General features: G+C 40.4%; 1 protein-coding gene across 3 annotated transcripts in view; it reads right to left on the bottom strand.

The window, feature by feature from the left end:
* The window catches only part of LOC118417092 (low-density lipoprotein receptor class A domain-containing protein 4-like), an 87,822-nt gene that overhangs the window by 25,969 nt on the left and 42,380 nt on the right, over nucleotides 1-19,473 (bottom strand). For 2 of the 3 annotated variants that reach the window (XM_035822490.1, XM_035822492.1), the window contains 2 exons: nucleotides 12,675-12,812; nucleotides 3,974-4,110 (listed from right to left, as the gene is read on the bottom strand). In XM_035822490.1, coding sequence (XP_035678383.1) covers nucleotides 3,974-4,110; nucleotides 12,675-12,812 — 275 coding nt within the window. The remainder of the gene's footprint in view (nucleotides 1-3,973; nucleotides 4,111-12,674; nucleotides 12,813-19,473) is intronic. The other variant, XM_035822491.1, reaches the window with a different exon arrangement.

Genomic DNA, 19,473 nt, shown 5'->3' with positions numbered 1-19,473 from the left:
AGAGATTTCAAGAATCAGTTTATGACAATTTCAATGGCTCAATGGTTTATCCAATGTGCTAAAATAAACTAGCTGAACGTGTAGCTAAGGCCACACCAATTTAATTTCTTGGTTCACGGATTTTTTCATAGAAGATATGGAGCGAAAGGGCGAAATAAAAATAAAAATTGTAAAATGGTGGGGGTAAAGGTAACGGCTAATCCAAAACATAAAGAAAAAAAGTTTTCAGCTTGAAAAAAGTACAAAAACACTATTTTTGTACAGTAACAGCACCCACACTTTAAGGAGCTAATATACTGTAAATGCAGAAATATTCGCGGTGGATTAATATTCGCGGTTTTCGCGGCGGCCGCTTCACCGCGAAATTAAATCCACCGCGAATATTTCGTCTGCTGGCGCCGCCTAAGGTGCCCCTTTTCCGCTCCATGTACATACTACTACTGTCTTTGTCACTATATAATGAAATGTTTGACATACTTACTACGGTGAAGTCTTGACTAAAGACACACATGTAATTTTTTCATACGACCAACTGTATTACAGTACTGTACAGTATGTTCACCATGATACAAAGGTCGTACTACTGTATACTATTACGTATTGAGAGGGTAGATGCGATTAGATCAGTAACAGTGGCTCACGCAAGAACAAGTCAAAAGCATGGAAACTGTTCTATCCGTCTGTATAGGACCCTTACCGGGTAACCAGCAAGTGTTTTCCGACTGGCGGTTTGTAGAGGCGCCGGGATTTACACGGCAGTGCGTGACTACAGTGCAGTGCTGAAAATGCATTGAATTTCGCGGGATGGCGCTACCGCGAAATTAAATCCACCGCGAAATGTCCATTTTGCCGCTACCGCGAAATTAAATGCATTTACAGTAATATAAAAGTCAATTTGCTACACCAGAAAGTTGGTGAATGGTTTCATTAATGGTGAAAATTTGATGAGTGGTAATTTTTATTTTTATTTTTTTCCCCAAAAAATAGGAGCGAGTGAATCCGTGAACCAAGAAATTAAATCGGTGTGGCCTAATGCATAAATCACCGATATTCAACAGCATGGCACGTTGATGAAGGATATATATAGGCATACAGGTGATGAAATATGCCAAAAAGCAGTTACTCCAGCAAAGGGATAATTTTATGATTTTGAGGAATAGTCAGATGTTTCATATAGCATCCAATATCTTTTGTCAGTGGCACAACCTATACTATTTTAACTATGTTGATATACAACATATGTATGACAACTAGATTGAAAAAAAAAAAACGTGACAAAGCCCAGGTTGTCTGCTGCTTTAATTTTTTCGTACCACTCCTTGCTTGGGAACCCATGTTGTTGATTTTTGTTGTTAAATCTGTCATTCTAAGCTTGCAAAAATTTCATATTACTAATATTCAAATTACAATTCAATCTCTACAACTGGATGAAAAACAGAGATTTACTTCCGTAAATCAATCTCTACAATTGTACAAAAGTAACTCTCCAATTTTCATCCAGATCTAGAGATTGAATTGTATTTGAATATAGTTTACTACTTGGATGTTTAACCTTAAAAAAGTTCAGATTTTCGGACAGACGGGTTGACATATTTTGTCAATCCCAAAATAAAGTAAATTTCCATCCTGGGACAGGTCCTGGGGACAACCTTGGACAGCACCTTTTCCTTGACCTTACACCTAATTCATACCCATAATTAATCATGACACAAGGCCTGATTTGAAGTTTATATTGTACAACTAATATTTAGGAAACAAACCATAACCATAAACCTGTCAATGGATAACCTATTTCTTCACTGTCTTACCACAAAAATGCCAGCGAGGCGACATGTAACCCTGGTTAAATAAAAAATATACGAACAAACATGGCAGTCATGGTGCTTAAAACCAGTAAGTAACAAAAGAACAAACAAACCACACTTGGTAGCATCTTACAAATAATACAATCCCTGTACTAAGTGAATAACATACAGGTTGTCATCTATACTGAAGTCCTTTTATGTGGTGGGCTTGGAAAATGGTAAGCCATGCATTAGTGTACACATTTCCCAGTGGAAACACCAATAAATTAATTAATTTGCCTAATGGGTTTATAACGATCTAAGAAGTGCAGTTTAACGCATCATTAAGTGCTAAATCACCATTTATATTACTGTAGATGTTGAAATTTTAGAATTCGTTTAATTTTGGCAGTTTCCCAAGTAACTTCTTGAAAGCGAACTAAAAGCCAGAATACTTGTTCCGTTCGTTGCTAACCCACCCCCTGGTTTTCACTAAAAACCTTCATTTTTCCCCCTACAGCAAAATGTAAGCAATTTACAGGAAACACATTGCCTCTGCCAACTTCAACAGAGTAGAATCTATGACATCATCTACTACTTTAGCTCAAATGAAAGTTTATCTGCGCTGGTAAGTTTATCTTCTGAAACAGGCGATGTCATGCTGTAAAAGTCGATAGATGATATTGATAATGACAGGGCAAGTGCAACTATTCCTGCACCAGGCATGCGCAGTGACATCCCGACCTGTTGGACATCTCGAGGGCACTCCACCAGATCAAGATTTATTGTGTCTTTCCAGGCCACATGGAGCTGCGCTTTTACTGTAAAAACTTTTGTGGTGGTTTAATGTTCGCGGTTTTCGCAGTGGCCGCTTTACCGCGAACTTCAAGTCACCGCAAACAGTTTTCCATGGCAGTAAGAGACTAAAGTGCATGATGTTAGCGCGAACTTAAAACCACCGCAAAAAGTTGTTTTTCCCACTACCACGAATTAAATCCCTGCAAACTTAAATGCACTTACAGTAACCCCGATAGACCGACAGCTCACGTAAAGTTAAGCTGTGGGTTTCTGCCTAAGTTTAAGTTATACAACCGTATCTAAGGTTTTACAGATGTACGAAAAGTGGCATTTTGAAAACAGTTGATTTTAGACATGCCAAAGTACCGTAAAAGGACTAAGGACACAGGAACCTGACTATCCCTACATGAGAATGGTACGATCCAGTCGACCTTTGTCCCTTGTTATCCCGTACACCTGTGGTTCACCTGACATGACCCCTCTCCACGCCAGACTTTTGTGTAATCGGGGTGTCTGGTGCTGGTGTTTGCCCAAGCAGGGTAACAACTGGGCAAGCTCTATTCTGTTTTTCTTCCTCTGTGGACAAGTCCACACCTGCCTAGGCACCTGTCGCTTTAGCCCAGTCCGAACTACATGAGCTTCAACTTGAACCTGCTAATCTCCAATCAGGAAAGAGACTACCACGTACACAATCATGCATCTTTCCTACAGAACACCTTATGATTGTCAAAAACAATCATGATGCCTCCATCAGACTGCAAACTACACACCAGCAGCAGCTACATAAAGGGGAGTCTGGGCTTAGGTATCATATTACAACCAAGGTCAAGGTCCACCTTGTCTATGTCAATAGAAGAAATTCGAGACAATCTGTGGTCTACATCAATATAGAGGTTTTTATGTGGTATCATGGGGATACCAACAAGGACACAGACATACTGTATCTCGATCTGCATTTCAGTAGATCCTACTCGCTCTGCGGTATTTTTAGACATCTAGAGATCTTCACATCCACTATGATCAACCCAATTAAGTGTGTATAGCTCACCAAAGGCATAAAAAAAACTTACCAGAAGAATCAATTTCAAAACATTACGTACACGTTTAAAAACTATTGTCCTGCTGAGAATTTTGTTGGCCGACATACAGGCATCATATATGTGTATCTCGTATATGTATATCTTGTGGGCTCTGTAGGACAAGGGTTGTTAAATATGATCCACTAAAACGCAAATCAAGGACATGGCTTGGTTGTCAGCAGCTGCCTGCTTCATTGACATGGAGACTGAGTGCAAGAAAACGCTCCCTGTATGTATAGTTTCCCCACAAACAAAGTGGCGGAACTGTAAGTGTAAAGTATGCCACACAAGACACAACAGTGGTGGACTCACCCGTTCTCTCTGACTTCGGCGTTCCATCCAAGAATTTCTTGCACGCTTGTAATGGTTGAAGATGCAGCTAATCACTGCGACAGTCACGGTCACCGCTACAACGATGAGGATGATCTGGATAAACTCCGTATTTTGTGCTGCAACGAGAAAGAACACGTCTGTATCTGTATCTATATAGCCTGTATAACCGCGTTTCGGCGTAACACACCAGCTTCGCAGGCGCGCGGCGCGGCAGCAGCTGGTTATATTACACCGAACGACCCGTCACACTTAACTTTTGCACATCTATCTGCAACGTCGGTTCAAGAGGGGCTGTGCGAAAGTTCTAAATCTATAGAATACTTTCATTTTCAAAATCAATATTGTTGACGGAAAAGTTGATAGCAACTTTATAAAGTAGATGTTTCAAATCTATGAAAGTTTGAAAATGAAATGAATATATACATTATATATATTATTTATATATATATATATATACATCTCCATATATACCTGAGTAACATAAACATACAATTACGAGCAAGCAACATTTCTAGTCCACAAATTTTGTAGATTGTACCTGTGCTCAGGCATTTTGTACCTTTTTTGTACACCCTACAATTACTTGGAGCGTCAAAAGTTACAGTCGTTTGGTGTCCTTGAACAAGTAAATCCCCATAGGCAGAATATTGTGAGTTAAAAATCTATAAAATAACTTCATTTCCAAAACCAATATTGTTGACGGAACCATTGATGGCAACTTGATAGAATACAAGTTTCAAATCTATGAAATGATTTCATTTTCAAAATCAATTTTGTTCAAGGCCAACGGGACAGTTGATAGCAGCTTGATAAAATGAAAGTTTGGAAGCAATTATTCAAAGACACAATTCAATCAAAAGATTTTCTACATAAAGATAACTCCTCTTCATAATTCCAAAATCTTTGGTTAGACTAATACTAGCTAATGTTGTTTCATATGCAATGTTTTATTGTTTGTATATTATCCTACCTATACTAACTTTAATGTACATAACCCATCCCCACATTGTGTCTGGTATTCCTATCCAAAAGCATTAATGAAGATGCCAACTACATAGAATTTATTCAAGCATACATTACAGCAATACACAGTATATCAATGTTTATGTTTCTCTGTGAAAATTTGATGACACAATGCAAGACGTTCACACCCCACATGAAGTTCAATGTTTCCAATTAAATTTTCATAAACACATATCCAGTAGACAATTTACCAAAACAAATGAAATGTATAAAAGACAACTCCATACATAAACCAATAACATATATATGATATACAAACAAACTTTTTTCAGTTCACATATTTTGTAGATTGTACCTGAACTCAAGCATTTTGCATCTTTTTTGTACACGCTACAATAATTCTGGAGCATCAAAATTTTCATTTTTTGCATACCTGCACTGGTGCAGGTAACATTGAAAATTACCTGCACCAAGCAAATTTTACCTACACCACTTTAGGAATTTAGGAAGTATGGATCATACTTAAGTTATTCAGGAACCATTGCTACTTTTTTTCTTGACTTCTTTATACTTTATAACAGTTAATGCAGCTAATAACAATCCACATACACCTACATCGTATAACATTTATGTATAAATTAAACCCAGTACATGGACCAGTGCAGGTTAGGTGCAGGTAGACATCAGAAATACCTGCACAGATCCAATTTCACCTGCACTAACCTGCATGTGCAGGTGGTATTTCGAGCCCTGCACAGTATAGTATTCAGCCAACTAGGAAGACAACCATTTTGGCCTAATGTGCCCCGCCCCCTCCCCGCCCCTCTCACAAAATGACACAGTTTCGTTGAATGTTGAAACCAGCTGCAAAGCGGGAGGGAATGAGCACTAGCTGTACCTCTGCTGTACATGCTCAGCTGACTCTGAGGGGACGTCATGACTGTTCCCACCTGTGCACTGTACACTGGCACTCTGCCACCACGTCCGCACACCAGACAAACCCAGCCCAACAGCCAACAACAAGGTGACGTCGCACATACTTACGTGGGGAAACCTAGGCAAACTTGAATAAAAGAAATCCTAGAGGGCCGAATTGCACTGGGGGCCTGCAGGGCAATGACAACCCGTATAAATCATTCCGTCTTGACAGTAAAGGCTGACCTGGAAGTGGGGACGACTACACAAGAGTGAAGGGTAGACAAAAGATCCTCTCTCTATCATACAAACCAGCTGGATTTCCGTATCTCGTTTACCATCAAGGTAGAGGCCGTGGCCAGTCCATAACAAACTGCGTAGCTGCGCACGTGCCTGCAGCCATTTCCCTGCGCAAACAGCAAACGTCCGACGCCCCCCTCCCCCAAACACGCAGCTCCTCTCTCAGACACACAAACCCCACTAACTAGCTAGACACGTCCTATACCCAGCCTGTCTGGCTCTCACCAGATATGGTGATAAAGTGGGCCAACAACCAGCCTGGCATGTTTACCTTCCAGTATCATACCCCTGGTATAAACACGGCCCAGCTGCGGGTACATGCATGGTTGTGTCGCTCCACCAGTCCTTCCCCCCTCTCCAGCCTCGTCACCTCGTCCAAGGGGCCAACTGCAAGTCTGGGACCTATCCTCTGTCTGGTAACCACCGCGCAGACCTATACAGGCACTTCAGCCCAGTCAGTAGACTTGACCCAGTGCTGACCCCGGCTGTCTGTCCCGGCTTTGTTTGTTTTCTACCCCAGACACTATCATTCCTCCCTGACATTTATGTTCTCATTTGCATAAACCCCCTAAAACCATTTGTCTGGCAAGGGGCCAACTCAGGAAACAACGCACTTGGCAGTGCCAGTAGAACCCAGGCAGGCATTGCTGCACTCTCTTTTAACCGCAGTGGCTAGATCAAGAGATATTTAACTACTTTGGATAGTGATTAAAAAACATACCCTTAGGTCATACCGATTTCAATTTGTTTTTTTGACTATGCTGAACTTAAACATGAAAACATATTCTGAAGGAAAAGTCTTAATTTTGGTACTATCAGGAAACAACGCACTTGGCAGTGCCAGTAGGACCCAAGCAGGCATTGCTGCACTCTCTTCAACCGCAATGGCTGGATCAAGAGATATTCAACTACTTTGGATAGTGATTAAAAAACATACCCTTAGGCCATACCAATGTCGATATGTTGGTTATTTGACAATGCCGAACTTAAACATGAAAACATATTCTGAAGGAAAAGTCTTAATTTTGGTAGATTCGGGAAATGACCCACGCAAGCATTGCTGCACTCTCTTTTAACCGCAGTGGCTGGATCAAGAGACATTAAACTACTTTGGGTAGTGATTAAAAAACAGTTAGCTGTCCATTGGAGACACATTAAAAAAATGACTAATGTCATGACTTGAAGTTTGAGGTGAAGAAATCACTGTGAATATTGGGAAAACAGAGCTGCCATGAACGAGGCCATTTCGAGCCCTGGACACGCTCCCTTGGCTGCCCCTTACTAGACACTTCCACCTCCAGAATGAAAGCAATCCCAAGCCTATTAAAACTGCCCATTATCAGACCCAGACACCTTGTTTGAGTTGTACCAAGCACAACCATTTTCACACTGTGGGTCACACAGGGCTAACAGCATCATGCCTGAATTATAGTTATGTCCTTCTCAATGTGGCTGATACCATTTTATATACTAGGCTTAGCCTTGAATATAACCACTTGAAGGTATTGGGCACTGGAGACATGCAACCCACGCTAATACTGCAGGTGGTCGGGCCATAAAAAGGTCTTGTCTGGTGTGAGAGGTAATCTTTTCTTATTGAAATAAACACATAAATTATGCTTTTATAGGTAGGATCCTATTCCTAGTGTGCAGACATTAAATGTAATATGAGAGTGCCAAAAAGTTTAGCTACGCATACAGGTAATATGTATACATATACATATTATTTTCCGTTGACATTTTGAATTTTGAACATTATATATGGTAAAACTTGAGACATGGACGTTTTTGTACACGTACATTTTTTTGTAATTCTTTGCAAATGAGTCAAAAACGATAACCTTATTTTATTTGGTTTAAAAAATGGCTTGCTAAAACTCAAGCACGAATATTAATGTAAGCCATATGATCACCTTTTGCTAGCCATACTATTACAAGTGTCAATTACCATAATAAGTAACACCCAAGCCAAGAATGCATCAACGCCTACGCCACCCACAGAAACTGGTTAAGTAAGTAGTTTTAACAAACCGAAGACGCAACTGATTAAGAGTCCCCAACAATATTTAATTCACAATGACGTACTTATGCGGTGATACTAGTAACTTGGTTAAAATCATGATTACATCATACCCGGGCCGTATTTACGTTTGATATTTGTGTTCCGACCGGTCTGTACAAAATGTACTCTTCCTACACACCTACCAAGTATTACCAAGATCCATCCACATCTTTTCCCCACTTACATGTATGCAGGTGTGACATTTGGACTAATCGAACATTTGAAATAAAGATCAGTTGATTTTAGGATGCTATATCAGTGTCCTGACGTATCACTTTTGTGTCTGTACAAAATGTACTCTTCCTACACACCTACCAAGTATCACCAAGACTCATCCACATCTCTTCCCCACTTATGCTGTCCACACAGAAGAAAACACACCCAACCACAAATGGCATTACAAAAACATAACATTCTTACAAACGAATGTACAGTAATTGCACAAATGACTTCAACTACGTTGGAAATAACATGAAAAAGGCCCACCTACGGGAAGACTTTGTCCCACGCTGTGAATGGTTTGTATTATTCAGATGTGATGGGACCCAGGCCAATTCTACAAAGCACTTGATAATGATAAATGACTGATTCTATATCCCAAAAGCGCCAGACACTTTCCAAGGCCAAGGTTACCACCACAGTTAGACAAATTGAATCAGGCTGCCTTCACTGCAGATTTTTAACGACATCTTTTTTGTGTGTCTGTGATGTTGATGTATGAATAAAGTATTAAAAACATTTCGTTTACTAAAACAGTGCTTAAGTGTTAAATTGAATGTTATCATACTGGTCAACACAGGATTTTTTCAACGTTACCTGCACTTGCTGAAAGACGTATTTCAAGCCCTGACATGCAAGATGGCTAATATCAGTAATGGCCATCCAGGGCTCGAAATCCTTTTTTATGCATACCTGCACTGGTGCTGGTAACACTGAAAATTACCTGCACTAGACAAATTTTACCTGCACCACTCTGAATTAAGGAAGTATGGCTCATACTAAAAATACTGTTCAGGAACCATTGCTATTTTTTTCTCTTTTATACTTTATAGGTGGTAACAGTCAATACAGCTGAAAACAGTCCATATATACCTACATCATATGACATTTATGTATAAAACCCAGCACATGGACCAGTGCAGGTTATAATTAGGTGCAGGTAGACATCAGAAAAACCTGCACAGCTCCAATTTTACCTGTACTAACCTGCATATGCAGGTGGTGTTTCGAGCCCTGTCATAGGACATTTCTGTATAAAACCCAGTACATGGACCAGTGCAGGTTAAGTGCAGGTAGACACCAGAAATACCTGCACAGCTCCAATTTTACCTGTACTAACCTGCATATGCAGGTGGTATTTCGAGCCCTGTCATAGGAAATTTATGCATAAAACCCAGTACATGGACCAGTGCAGGTTAGGTGCACAGATAGACACCAGAAATACCTGCGCATCTCCAATTTTACCTAGTATTTTCAGCCCTGCCATGCCAACACATTTGATCTGTTGCTGAATTAGGCATGTAAATCCCCCCTCCTTACAGCCATACCCAGCGGCTGTCTGTCTGTCAGGAAGTGGATATAGGTCAGGTCAACGTTTGACCTTTCCCTGCACCCTGGCAGGGGGATCCAAGGTCGCGGTGTATATCAGACCCAGTAAAATGTACACACAAACGCTAACCTGTGTACGCGTAGCATGGCTGGTAAAGTATGTTGCTGATTATTTTGTACATGGCTGCATTACTTTTATTAGGTGTTAATTAGTAAGGGTACACGGCCGAATTACTTTAAGTACATGTATCAATTAGTAACGATTTTATCGATTTTAGCCACTGCTTATTAATAATCAGGTTGGATACAAAAGGGTTGTTCATATCAAATCTGCTAGGGGGCACTCTAAAGTCTACATGGATATGATCTTGGCTACTATATCATGGTTTGTTGTATATCTAAAATATCGGATTCAATAGAATCGAGCACATAAAAGAACCCACTACATTTATCAAAAAGAGTAGAGGCCTTTAATTTCTTGGTGTGAGTGGATCAAATAAATTTGTGACTGGATATGCAGCTAGTATTTGTGCGAAGACGGTGTGTTACGCCATCAGGTGGTTTACTCGCATGCAATACAAACAAGTTTAAATTTAAATACTTTAAATGCAGAAACTTTTGCGGTGGTTTATTGTTCGCGGTTTTCTTGGTGGTCGCTTCAACGCGAACTTAAAACCACCGCGAACATTTTTCGATGACAGTAAGAGACTACAGTGCGTGGTGCTACCGCGAACTTAAAACTACAGCGAACAGCCCTTTTTCCTGTTACCGCAAAATTAAATCCCCACAAACTTAAATGCATTTACAGTAGATAAAAAAATCTTTATAGTTGGCTACAGTACATTGTAAATTCAAATCCTTTGCATCTTTGGAACCTAAACCATTACAGACTCCTGGAGTCCATTTCCAAAACCACTCTTGACGGGGAGTTCACTTTGCATGCCAAGGTGCAATTATACTGCATACTTTGCTGAAATTATGCCACATGTAATTTGACGTTAAAAATTATGCAGCATTGAATGATAAACGGATCAATCCCACCGTCTTGTTAGAAATAACTGGGTTTGTTAGCACAAAGTGGAACCACATGTGAGATGGTAGCCACCGTAATGAGAACTACAAATTTCAAATTAGTCTGAAAATTCGGTAGCAACGTCGGGCTCGTATCCTGCAAGCTTTCGATAATGGCACTGACAGTGAGATGGAACACAACATCAACAAATAGAGGCACCAAATATATCAAGCGTACTCAGTGTACAAAATAAAAATAGACCTACTAGTACATGCAATGCCAAGGTCGGTTTGTCTATAGTACAATAACCAGTAGACTTTTTGCATTATGAACACTCGAACACTTTTGTCAAATCGAATGCTGGTGTCTTAAATGTAAATTCATCTGTATTTGTTAATCTGTATCAGTAGTACATCTGTCTATAGTAATAATGACCAGTGGACTTTTTGCATTATGAACTATCAAATCAAATGCTGGTGTACTAAAATAAATTCATTTATCTTTGATATTCCATATTAGATTTACTGTAGTAAAACCATGGAAACCCATATCTGCGTTGTCATAATTTTGTGATAGAGAGGTTATTGCAGAGACCACAAAAATAGAAACCACTGCAAACAATTCAAGAGTTACAGCATACAAAAGGTGGTTATACTGTCTAATACAGCCTGGCCATAATAATATGCAGATGCAAAAAATTTGAAATACAATCATACATATGCGATTGACTAAAAATCTATGTATGTATAGATCTAAAATCTGTATGTATAGAATGTTCTGTATACAATATGAAATTCTATCAAGTGTGTTTTCGATATTGATGGCAACCTTGCTAGCAAGTCCCCTCGAGATTTACAAGGACAACTGCATGAGCCTATAACGTACCATCCCCCCTCATGGTGTGGATTCAGAGAAAGGGATCATTAATCAAAATACACTCTGCACTTGAGCCCGAAGTGTTTGCAGTTAGAGCTTAAACTTTTTAAAGTCAAGGCTGTGGAGGTACAGTGTGGTGTGTTACTAATAACGACAGCAACATACCAGCACCGAAAGCCCTTGAATTCTGAATACAGTAAAAGCCGCTTAATTGCACGGCCTATTTGCCTGTGAATTTCGTGCAATTATCTGGCTGGTGCAATAATGCAAAGTTATCTAGGTAGACCGCACTGGCAATTGGGATTTCGGGATTCCGTGCAGTTAACAGAAGTGTGCGTTAATCCCTTGTGCAATTAACTGGCTTCTACTGTACTAGGTTCCAACAGATACAAGGCATGCAAGGGAAGACATCGTGTCCACCTGCTTAGTTTGCTGAAAGCAGAGACCGAACCGTTCTTACGACAGTAAAGAAACTCCAAGAGCTAAGGAAGCTTCCAGGATGCAAAGCACAGTGCTAAAAGGTTAAGAAAGACTGAATGCAGCTATAGGACTTTCCAAAGACTATAATTATAAATGCAGACTACAGTGACTGATGATGATGATGATCTAGGAAACTTACTAACCTTCCTGTTCAAGGCTGCAGTTCCTACGAAAGCCAATAGAGGGTCTAAACTGACACCCATCCTCAAAACTACAAGTAGTTCAAAAATCGTGACCTTTTATTACAACCTTCTCCCTGTAGCCTGATTAAATCTCATCTATAGCAGCCCGACCAACATCCGACCGGCAGAATAGAAGTTATAGCCCTGGAAAGCAGAGTTTTGCATTACACAGACTTTTCTCCCTTCTGCTCAACCCCATAACCAACATAATTTGGTTCCAAACATCTACCCTAGCAAGCTCATTTATTCTCATATCTTTCATCTTACTAGTCAAAATCACACTCAGGCTACGGCCTTTTTTCCAGGTGGTGAAGGTTAGAGGTCAGAGGTCAGAAAACTTACTGTCTGCTAGGCTGGCACTGTTCATCTGGCAGTCTTTTTCATCAGAATTATCTTGACAGTCTTTTCTGCCGTTGCACACCAACTGCATAGTGGGAAGGCATTGGTTGTCACTGCACTGGAACGCGCATGTCACTTGCTCTGCAAAACACAAGAGAAAAACCCTTTTTTGCTGCAATACTGTATGTAACATGTTGCAATGGTGCATATATTCTATGTATCACATGCGGCCTGTAAAACGTAGTTGTTTTACAATAAGAATTTTTTTTGCTGTGATACTGTAACATGCTTTTGCAATTGTGCATTTTATAAAATACGCACCACACGAGTCCTGTGAAATGTGGCTGTTACTGCGCTAAAACACATGTCACTTTTTTTGGTCAACATTTCAAAGAACATACCCCATGTAGCTATAGGTAAATTATATATTCCTTATAGGTAAAAATATATTCCTTGGGTGGCATGTCAAGATTTTGTGGTAGTTAATTTGAGTCAAGTTTGTGGTGTGTCTCTCTTAATTAAATGACAAAACTTAAACTAGACACTACGTTTTTTGCTATTGGGATTTTCATCTGTGAGATCTGTGACCATCCACATACAGAAAAATAATTCATAAGATATGTTACAAAAATAGGAGATATGAAATATGTTTAGGCTTTTCTAGGTGACCTAAATATGATGTTAGAGACAATAGTTTGCAAATGCTATAATTATGTTATGTCACAATGATAATGATTTCTATCTTCATAATCCACAATAATGTTCCAAGTGGCATCATTTTTGCAAACATCAAAATCCGAAACAGCCAATCCAAGAAGTAAGATATTGGCTTGACGCAGCCCAAGCACAAAATGATTAAAAAAAAAGAGTTGTTCTAAAAAGTTCCTAGCTGATTACATGATGAAGCACTCATCAGCATAACAAAACAGCCAGGTACCGTATGCATGTGTGGATGACTTCATTATTAGACTATTAATATCCCAACCTCTTGCATGTGAATTGCCTCTAATACAGTTACAGGCCCATAATTTCACCGAGCGCTGGTCCATTAAACCCTACAGTCATGCTACAACAGCTAATTAAAATGTCGTTGACGATGCAGGCTGCGCATGTATCACATTTCCCGTCCTTCTGTTCCAGCGCATTAATCAGTCTCGGCTGCCCGCCCACCCTACCCTGCAGCCAGCCGGCCCTGTCAGCCCTCCCAAAACATGACGTATCTGCGTGTTAACTCAACAACCCGTCCACCACAACTATTTCCCGCCGACTCCCGCCCTCCGGCGCTTAGTGCCCTTTCACGGATAAATTCAGTCAGACGGCGGATTCGAACCTTCTCTCTCTCTCCCCCCTCGTGACACCCCGTCTCACCTCCGACCGTACCACTCCGCGCCGGAGAGTCCTGACCTTTGCGGAGCGCGCCTCACCTGTGCGTTTTCGCGAAAGCGTCCGTGTAGCACGGAGTCGCACGGAAAACAAATGCCGCTCGGGCACGGCACAGGCATTTATCACCGCCTGACCAAAGGGCACGAGACAGTGGGTTATTAAAAATTTACGGCCTGTCGGAGGATGATGCGTTATCGGGGCCTCCCAACGCATCCACCTGGGGGCGGCCACAACAGGTGGGTTTGACGTGCTGGGATCCGCGCGGACGGGATGGATATATTGGACCTCTTATCGAGGGAGTTCCAACGACGTGGCCCAACCCATACGCATCGCACATGGCCATAAAGACATGATTCTAAATTATGATGCATGCTTAGTATTCTCTGCACACAGACGTCTTTTCTCATGTGTCTGTAGATCCAGACAAAGATAAGAAAGGTCTGGTCCACCCAAGAACTAGAAGGTTCTGCAGGGCTGGAAATAGAAAAAAGGTAAAAGTAGTTCCATGGCCTTTTTGCGGCCTTAGGGGCAGTGGGTCATATCTAGGTTAGGTACAGGTAGACACCAGAAATACCTCCACAGCTCCAATTTTACCTGTACAAACCTGCATATGCAGGACGGTATTTCGAGCCCTGTCATAGGACATTTATGTATAAAATCCAGTACATGGACCAGTACAGGTTAGGTGCAGGTAGACACTAGAAATACCTGCACAGCTCCAGTACCTGCTATGCACCTAATTTTTTTAAGGGAGACAACGACTCTTTCCAACTGTTTGTGCCAAAATTGCTTAAAAAATTTTTTTGGGTAGCATCTATACCCGAAAGGTATACATTGCCTTTCAACATTTTTCTTTTCATATCAGAAAAAAAGAGAAGATTTTCAAGCACCAACAAGTCAAATTGGCGTGGTCTAATTGATAAAAAAAAAGAAGATAGTCCCTACAGTGGAGTATGGAGTACAGTCAAACAGTAAGACATGTAAAAACCAGATGACTTGAAGATAGATGAATTGCCACCTAGTTATAATCCCCTACTGAAATATTCAAGTCTCTAAGCCAAGTGCCCAATTTATCACAAATATCACAGCGGAACGATAATATGAGCATTTCTGTGACGTTACATATATTAATCAAACGATGGTGAAAAAGAGAGTGTAAAATTTAAGAAATGAAAAGTACCAACACTTTCTACACAAATGAAATAGCACTGTTATATAATTATCTAGATGGATATGCAAATGCATGTTTAAGTCTATCACAGTACTACTTACAAACATAATTTTACTGTTACCATGACATGCTTTCCTGTAGTCCATGAGCCCTTAATGCCGGGTAACCACTTCCTTGTAACCAACCAGATTTCATATGAATATCAATAAGCAACATATTTGTGACATACTCAGACATGCAAATAAATTCAATTACAAGTCTATCATAAAATCTTACCCTTACCACAACGTGCCTTTCCACGATAGCTGAGAGAAGTAGTTTGCCGTAGCCAATGGTTCGAACACAAACTGAAGGGAAAGAAACACGCCCAATCCTTCCCTGCTATACCCACTCACTCAAACACACACCTGCCTCGTATGAAATTGCAGGGCTCGAAATACTGGGTGCATAGTCACTTCAATTTGTGCACCCCAAATTGGAGCTGTGGACCTAATGGTTAACTCTGGAATCTAGGATGCACCGGTGCAATAGATGTTGGAGTAGGGCAATGGTAACTGTACACACGTCAAGTCTATTGCCTATTCTGGACCTTGTAATGCATTGATTTTACATGTAAGTAACAAAAAAAATGACAAATCTACGTTGTGGTACAGTACCTATTTAAAATTCTGAAGTTAGCTACAGAATTTCAGATTTAAGTCTGGAGAGAGGCAGCCATGCAAGGTTTGTAATAAATTTATTTGTACATGTTTACAATTTGTTTTTCCACCTTTTTAGTTAGTTGTTACCTTGTGCACGGACGACGCATTCTGTGAACCCACATTTTCACGTTTGGCGCACCCCCGCACGTACATAACGCACGTACGTATCCCAGAAACGTATTTGGAGCCCGCCGACGTAATAGGGACTACCTGTCACGTAGTGTCTGGTAGGTGGGATAAAGAGGATACGTTCTACCCCACACGGATTTACAGAGGGAGTTCTCCTGAGGGCCAGTCTGACATTCTAATTTACAGCAGCTGCCTGGAGTGATGGAGAGCCGCCCGGAGAAGCCCAGGGCTCATCGACATGCGCGCTGCCAGACAGCACCGGGAAACTCCGCTGCAGCTTGACCCCAAAATATGCTTTATGTAATATACATGTACAGTCAGTGAAATTTTTTTCAGTCCCCTGGATTTTGAATGTAAATACTCTTGGAGGTGTGACGATGCTAGGGGGGTCCGGGGATACGACATGCGCGCTGCCAGACAGCACCGGGGAACTTTGCTGCAGCTTGACCCCAAAATATGCTTTATGTAATATACATGTAGTATGATGTACAGTCAGTGTTTTATTTCCAGCCAGAATTTTTTTTCCGTTACCTGGATTTTGAATGGAAATCCTGTCTTAGGTGCGACGGTTCAAGGGGCGTCCAGTGGTATGTTCCCCAGGAAAATGTTGCACACTGCCAGACAGCCACGGAAAACTTTGCTGCAGCTTTACCCCAAAATATGCTTTATGTAATATACATGTAGAGTCAGTGTTCTAGCCAGCTTGAAATTTTTTGTTTGTTTGCTGGATTTTTAATGTAAATTCTGTCAAAGGTGCGACGATCCTAGGGGGGTCCAGGGCTATGTTCCCCGGGAAAATGTTGCACGCTGCCAGCCAGCCACGGCAAACTTCGCTACAGCTTAAACCAAAAATATGCTTTATGTAGTATACACACAGTTAGTGTTCTAGCCAGCCAGAATTTTTTATTTTCTCCCTTCAAAAAATTAGGTGCACAGCTCCAGTTTTTTGGGCATATTGATAATATTGACTCCAAAATATGCTTTATGTGTAATTTTCATACAGTCAGTGTTCCAGCCAGCCAGAAATTTTTTCCGCACCCTGGATTTTGAATGTAGATCCTGTCGAAGGTGCCACGATCCTAAGGGGGTACAGGGATATGCTCCCCAAGAAAATTTTTAAATCTAGACCCTATGAAAGGCTATTTCCTTTATTTTGAGGGGCAAATTTTGCTGGCAGACTCAGCTTGGTTAAATTAATTTACATGCGAATTTTTGTCCATTGGGAAAAATTTTGTCCATGAAGTCAAACCCTTAACGATAAGAATAAATCATAAGTGGAAATACATTTATAATAGTTACTTCACAAACATGTAGTCTACATGAATTTCATTTAGTATTGCCTACAGAAACCTGGGGCCAACTTTTAGGAAACTCAGCAACTTCTTCCAGACAGGCTTGTGCATGTAACACACTTGGTTAACTTGGAAGTGGATGTGTTCTCAAACGTAAGCATGGGTAGACATCGGCTTTCACGTCAGAATACCAAGTTGTACAAAAAGGCAGATCAGCTATAGGCACTTAGGCAGGCAGGTAGGCAAGATTTTTGTTTGGTCATGGTGTTAATATCCTAAATAGAAAGTTAATTGCAAATTCTTGCCCGAGGGCTAATTGCATGTATAATGAAAACAACTTGTATAAAAACATAGCAAGGTCTACTCTTGTCTCAAAACTACTCTAGACTGAAACCAAGACTTAATAAAACTTTCCAACCAAATGCACATAATGCGTCTAGATATCAATACAGGAAGGTCTGCAGCAGTACCTTAAAAAGCCACTAGGGGGACCAAATTCTAATCCTACCCACTTAACAAATATCAAGACAAAATTACAATCCACTTGAACGCTGTTCATCCACATACACACAAACATACAAACACTACAAAAAACATAACCTTCTTCTGGGCGGTAATAAATAGTATAATATGATAATGCCGTCTAGACCAGACTGTTATGTATGGAGACCCTTCTAAAACTTCTGATGAGACAAGCAAGAAGCATGACGGAGTAAACCCCAATAGAGACATCCCATGCTTACCGTGTAACTGATGGTCTGGCCTGGATAAAGTTGTGCCAAGAAACAGTGGGTATCAGGGGCATTAGAAGTAATCAACAGAGAGATATGCCAGCGCAGAGATGAAAAAAAAAACTGCGCAAATGGAAAAGTTGGGTCACATCCAAGTCAGGCAGAATCAGGACCCCACAAATTTGGCGTCGGGTTTCACAGTCAATACACAGAATAATGACGAACTGGGAGGGATAAAGCTGATTTTCAGACGACAAGGCTTACTTCAATCCCATTACACATCGACAAAACTAGTTTGAAAATGTGGATGAAGATTATGGAGACTGATAAAAAAGTGATATTTGCCAGCAAATGTAATGTATTTCCACCATTTCTGTGCTCTAATGTTGTTTTTCCTGGTCACTTTTCTGTGATGAATTTTAACCGATAAACTCTAAAAAGACTTCAACCATTAAAGCATCATTAACATGTAAAGTGATGTAAATGATGATACAATATTTGTACCAAATCTAATTCATAGACATTTTTCTAACGATTTAAAAAGGCCTGTATGGTATATAACCTATTCTCAGATAGGTAGCCTTTGTTCTGACTCAATTATACAATGTCAAACATAAATTATGCAAAGCAGGGAGTTACATCATGAATATGTATGACTAACACTTGGCTATATACTGTAAATACAGAAATGTTCGCAGTGGTTTTATGTTCGCGGTGCCAATTAACTGCGAACTTAAAACCACAGCGAATATTTGTTTATGACAGTATGTAACTACAGTAGATGGCGATACCGCGAACTTAGAACCACCGCGAACACTACATCTTCGCACTACCGCGAGTTTAAATCCCTAAAAACTTAAATGCATTTACAGTATGTGGGTTATGCTTGACAACCACAAATATGACTTCCAAGAACTCATATATAATGCAAGTGAATGCAAATTACAAAATTCCTTCATCATGGGTGAAAGTATGTTTTTTTTCACATATGGCGATTTGACATTTTCATGCTGGGGTGAATGCATAAATCGACAAATAAGGTCATTTGTAGCCGCTGTTATTTTCAATACTGCTTACAAACCAAACCTCTTCCCCAATGGAAGATCTGCATGACTGCAACAATTTTGTACAAAAATATAGAATATAACTATTATATATGGGTATAGGGGTAGTCTGTACTTTCCTCGGTCATAGCCCCTTCTACAGGTCGGATTGCCCTGCAGCCAAATGTTGGATGTATTTTCTTCATATCATGCCAACTCGACGAAACTCGCAAAGTTTATCGCAAAAAAGAGATCAAAAGACATTATCATATAGCCAGGCGCCGCGGACCAATCAGAAGGCCCCGTTCCACGTTGGTTATGACGCCGTAACACGTAGATTCAGGCCAAGCAG

Source organism: Branchiostoma floridae, chromosome 6, assembly GCF_000003815.2.
Source record: "Branchiostoma floridae strain S238N-H82 chromosome 6, Bfl_VNyyK, whole genome shotgun sequence".
Taxonomy (NCBI): domain Eukaryota; kingdom Metazoa; phylum Chordata; class Leptocardii; order Amphioxiformes; family Branchiostomatidae; genus Branchiostoma; species Branchiostoma floridae.
The sequence above is the reverse complement of the archived record's forward strand: the minus strand, read 5'-3'. Positions and strand labels throughout refer to the sequence as shown.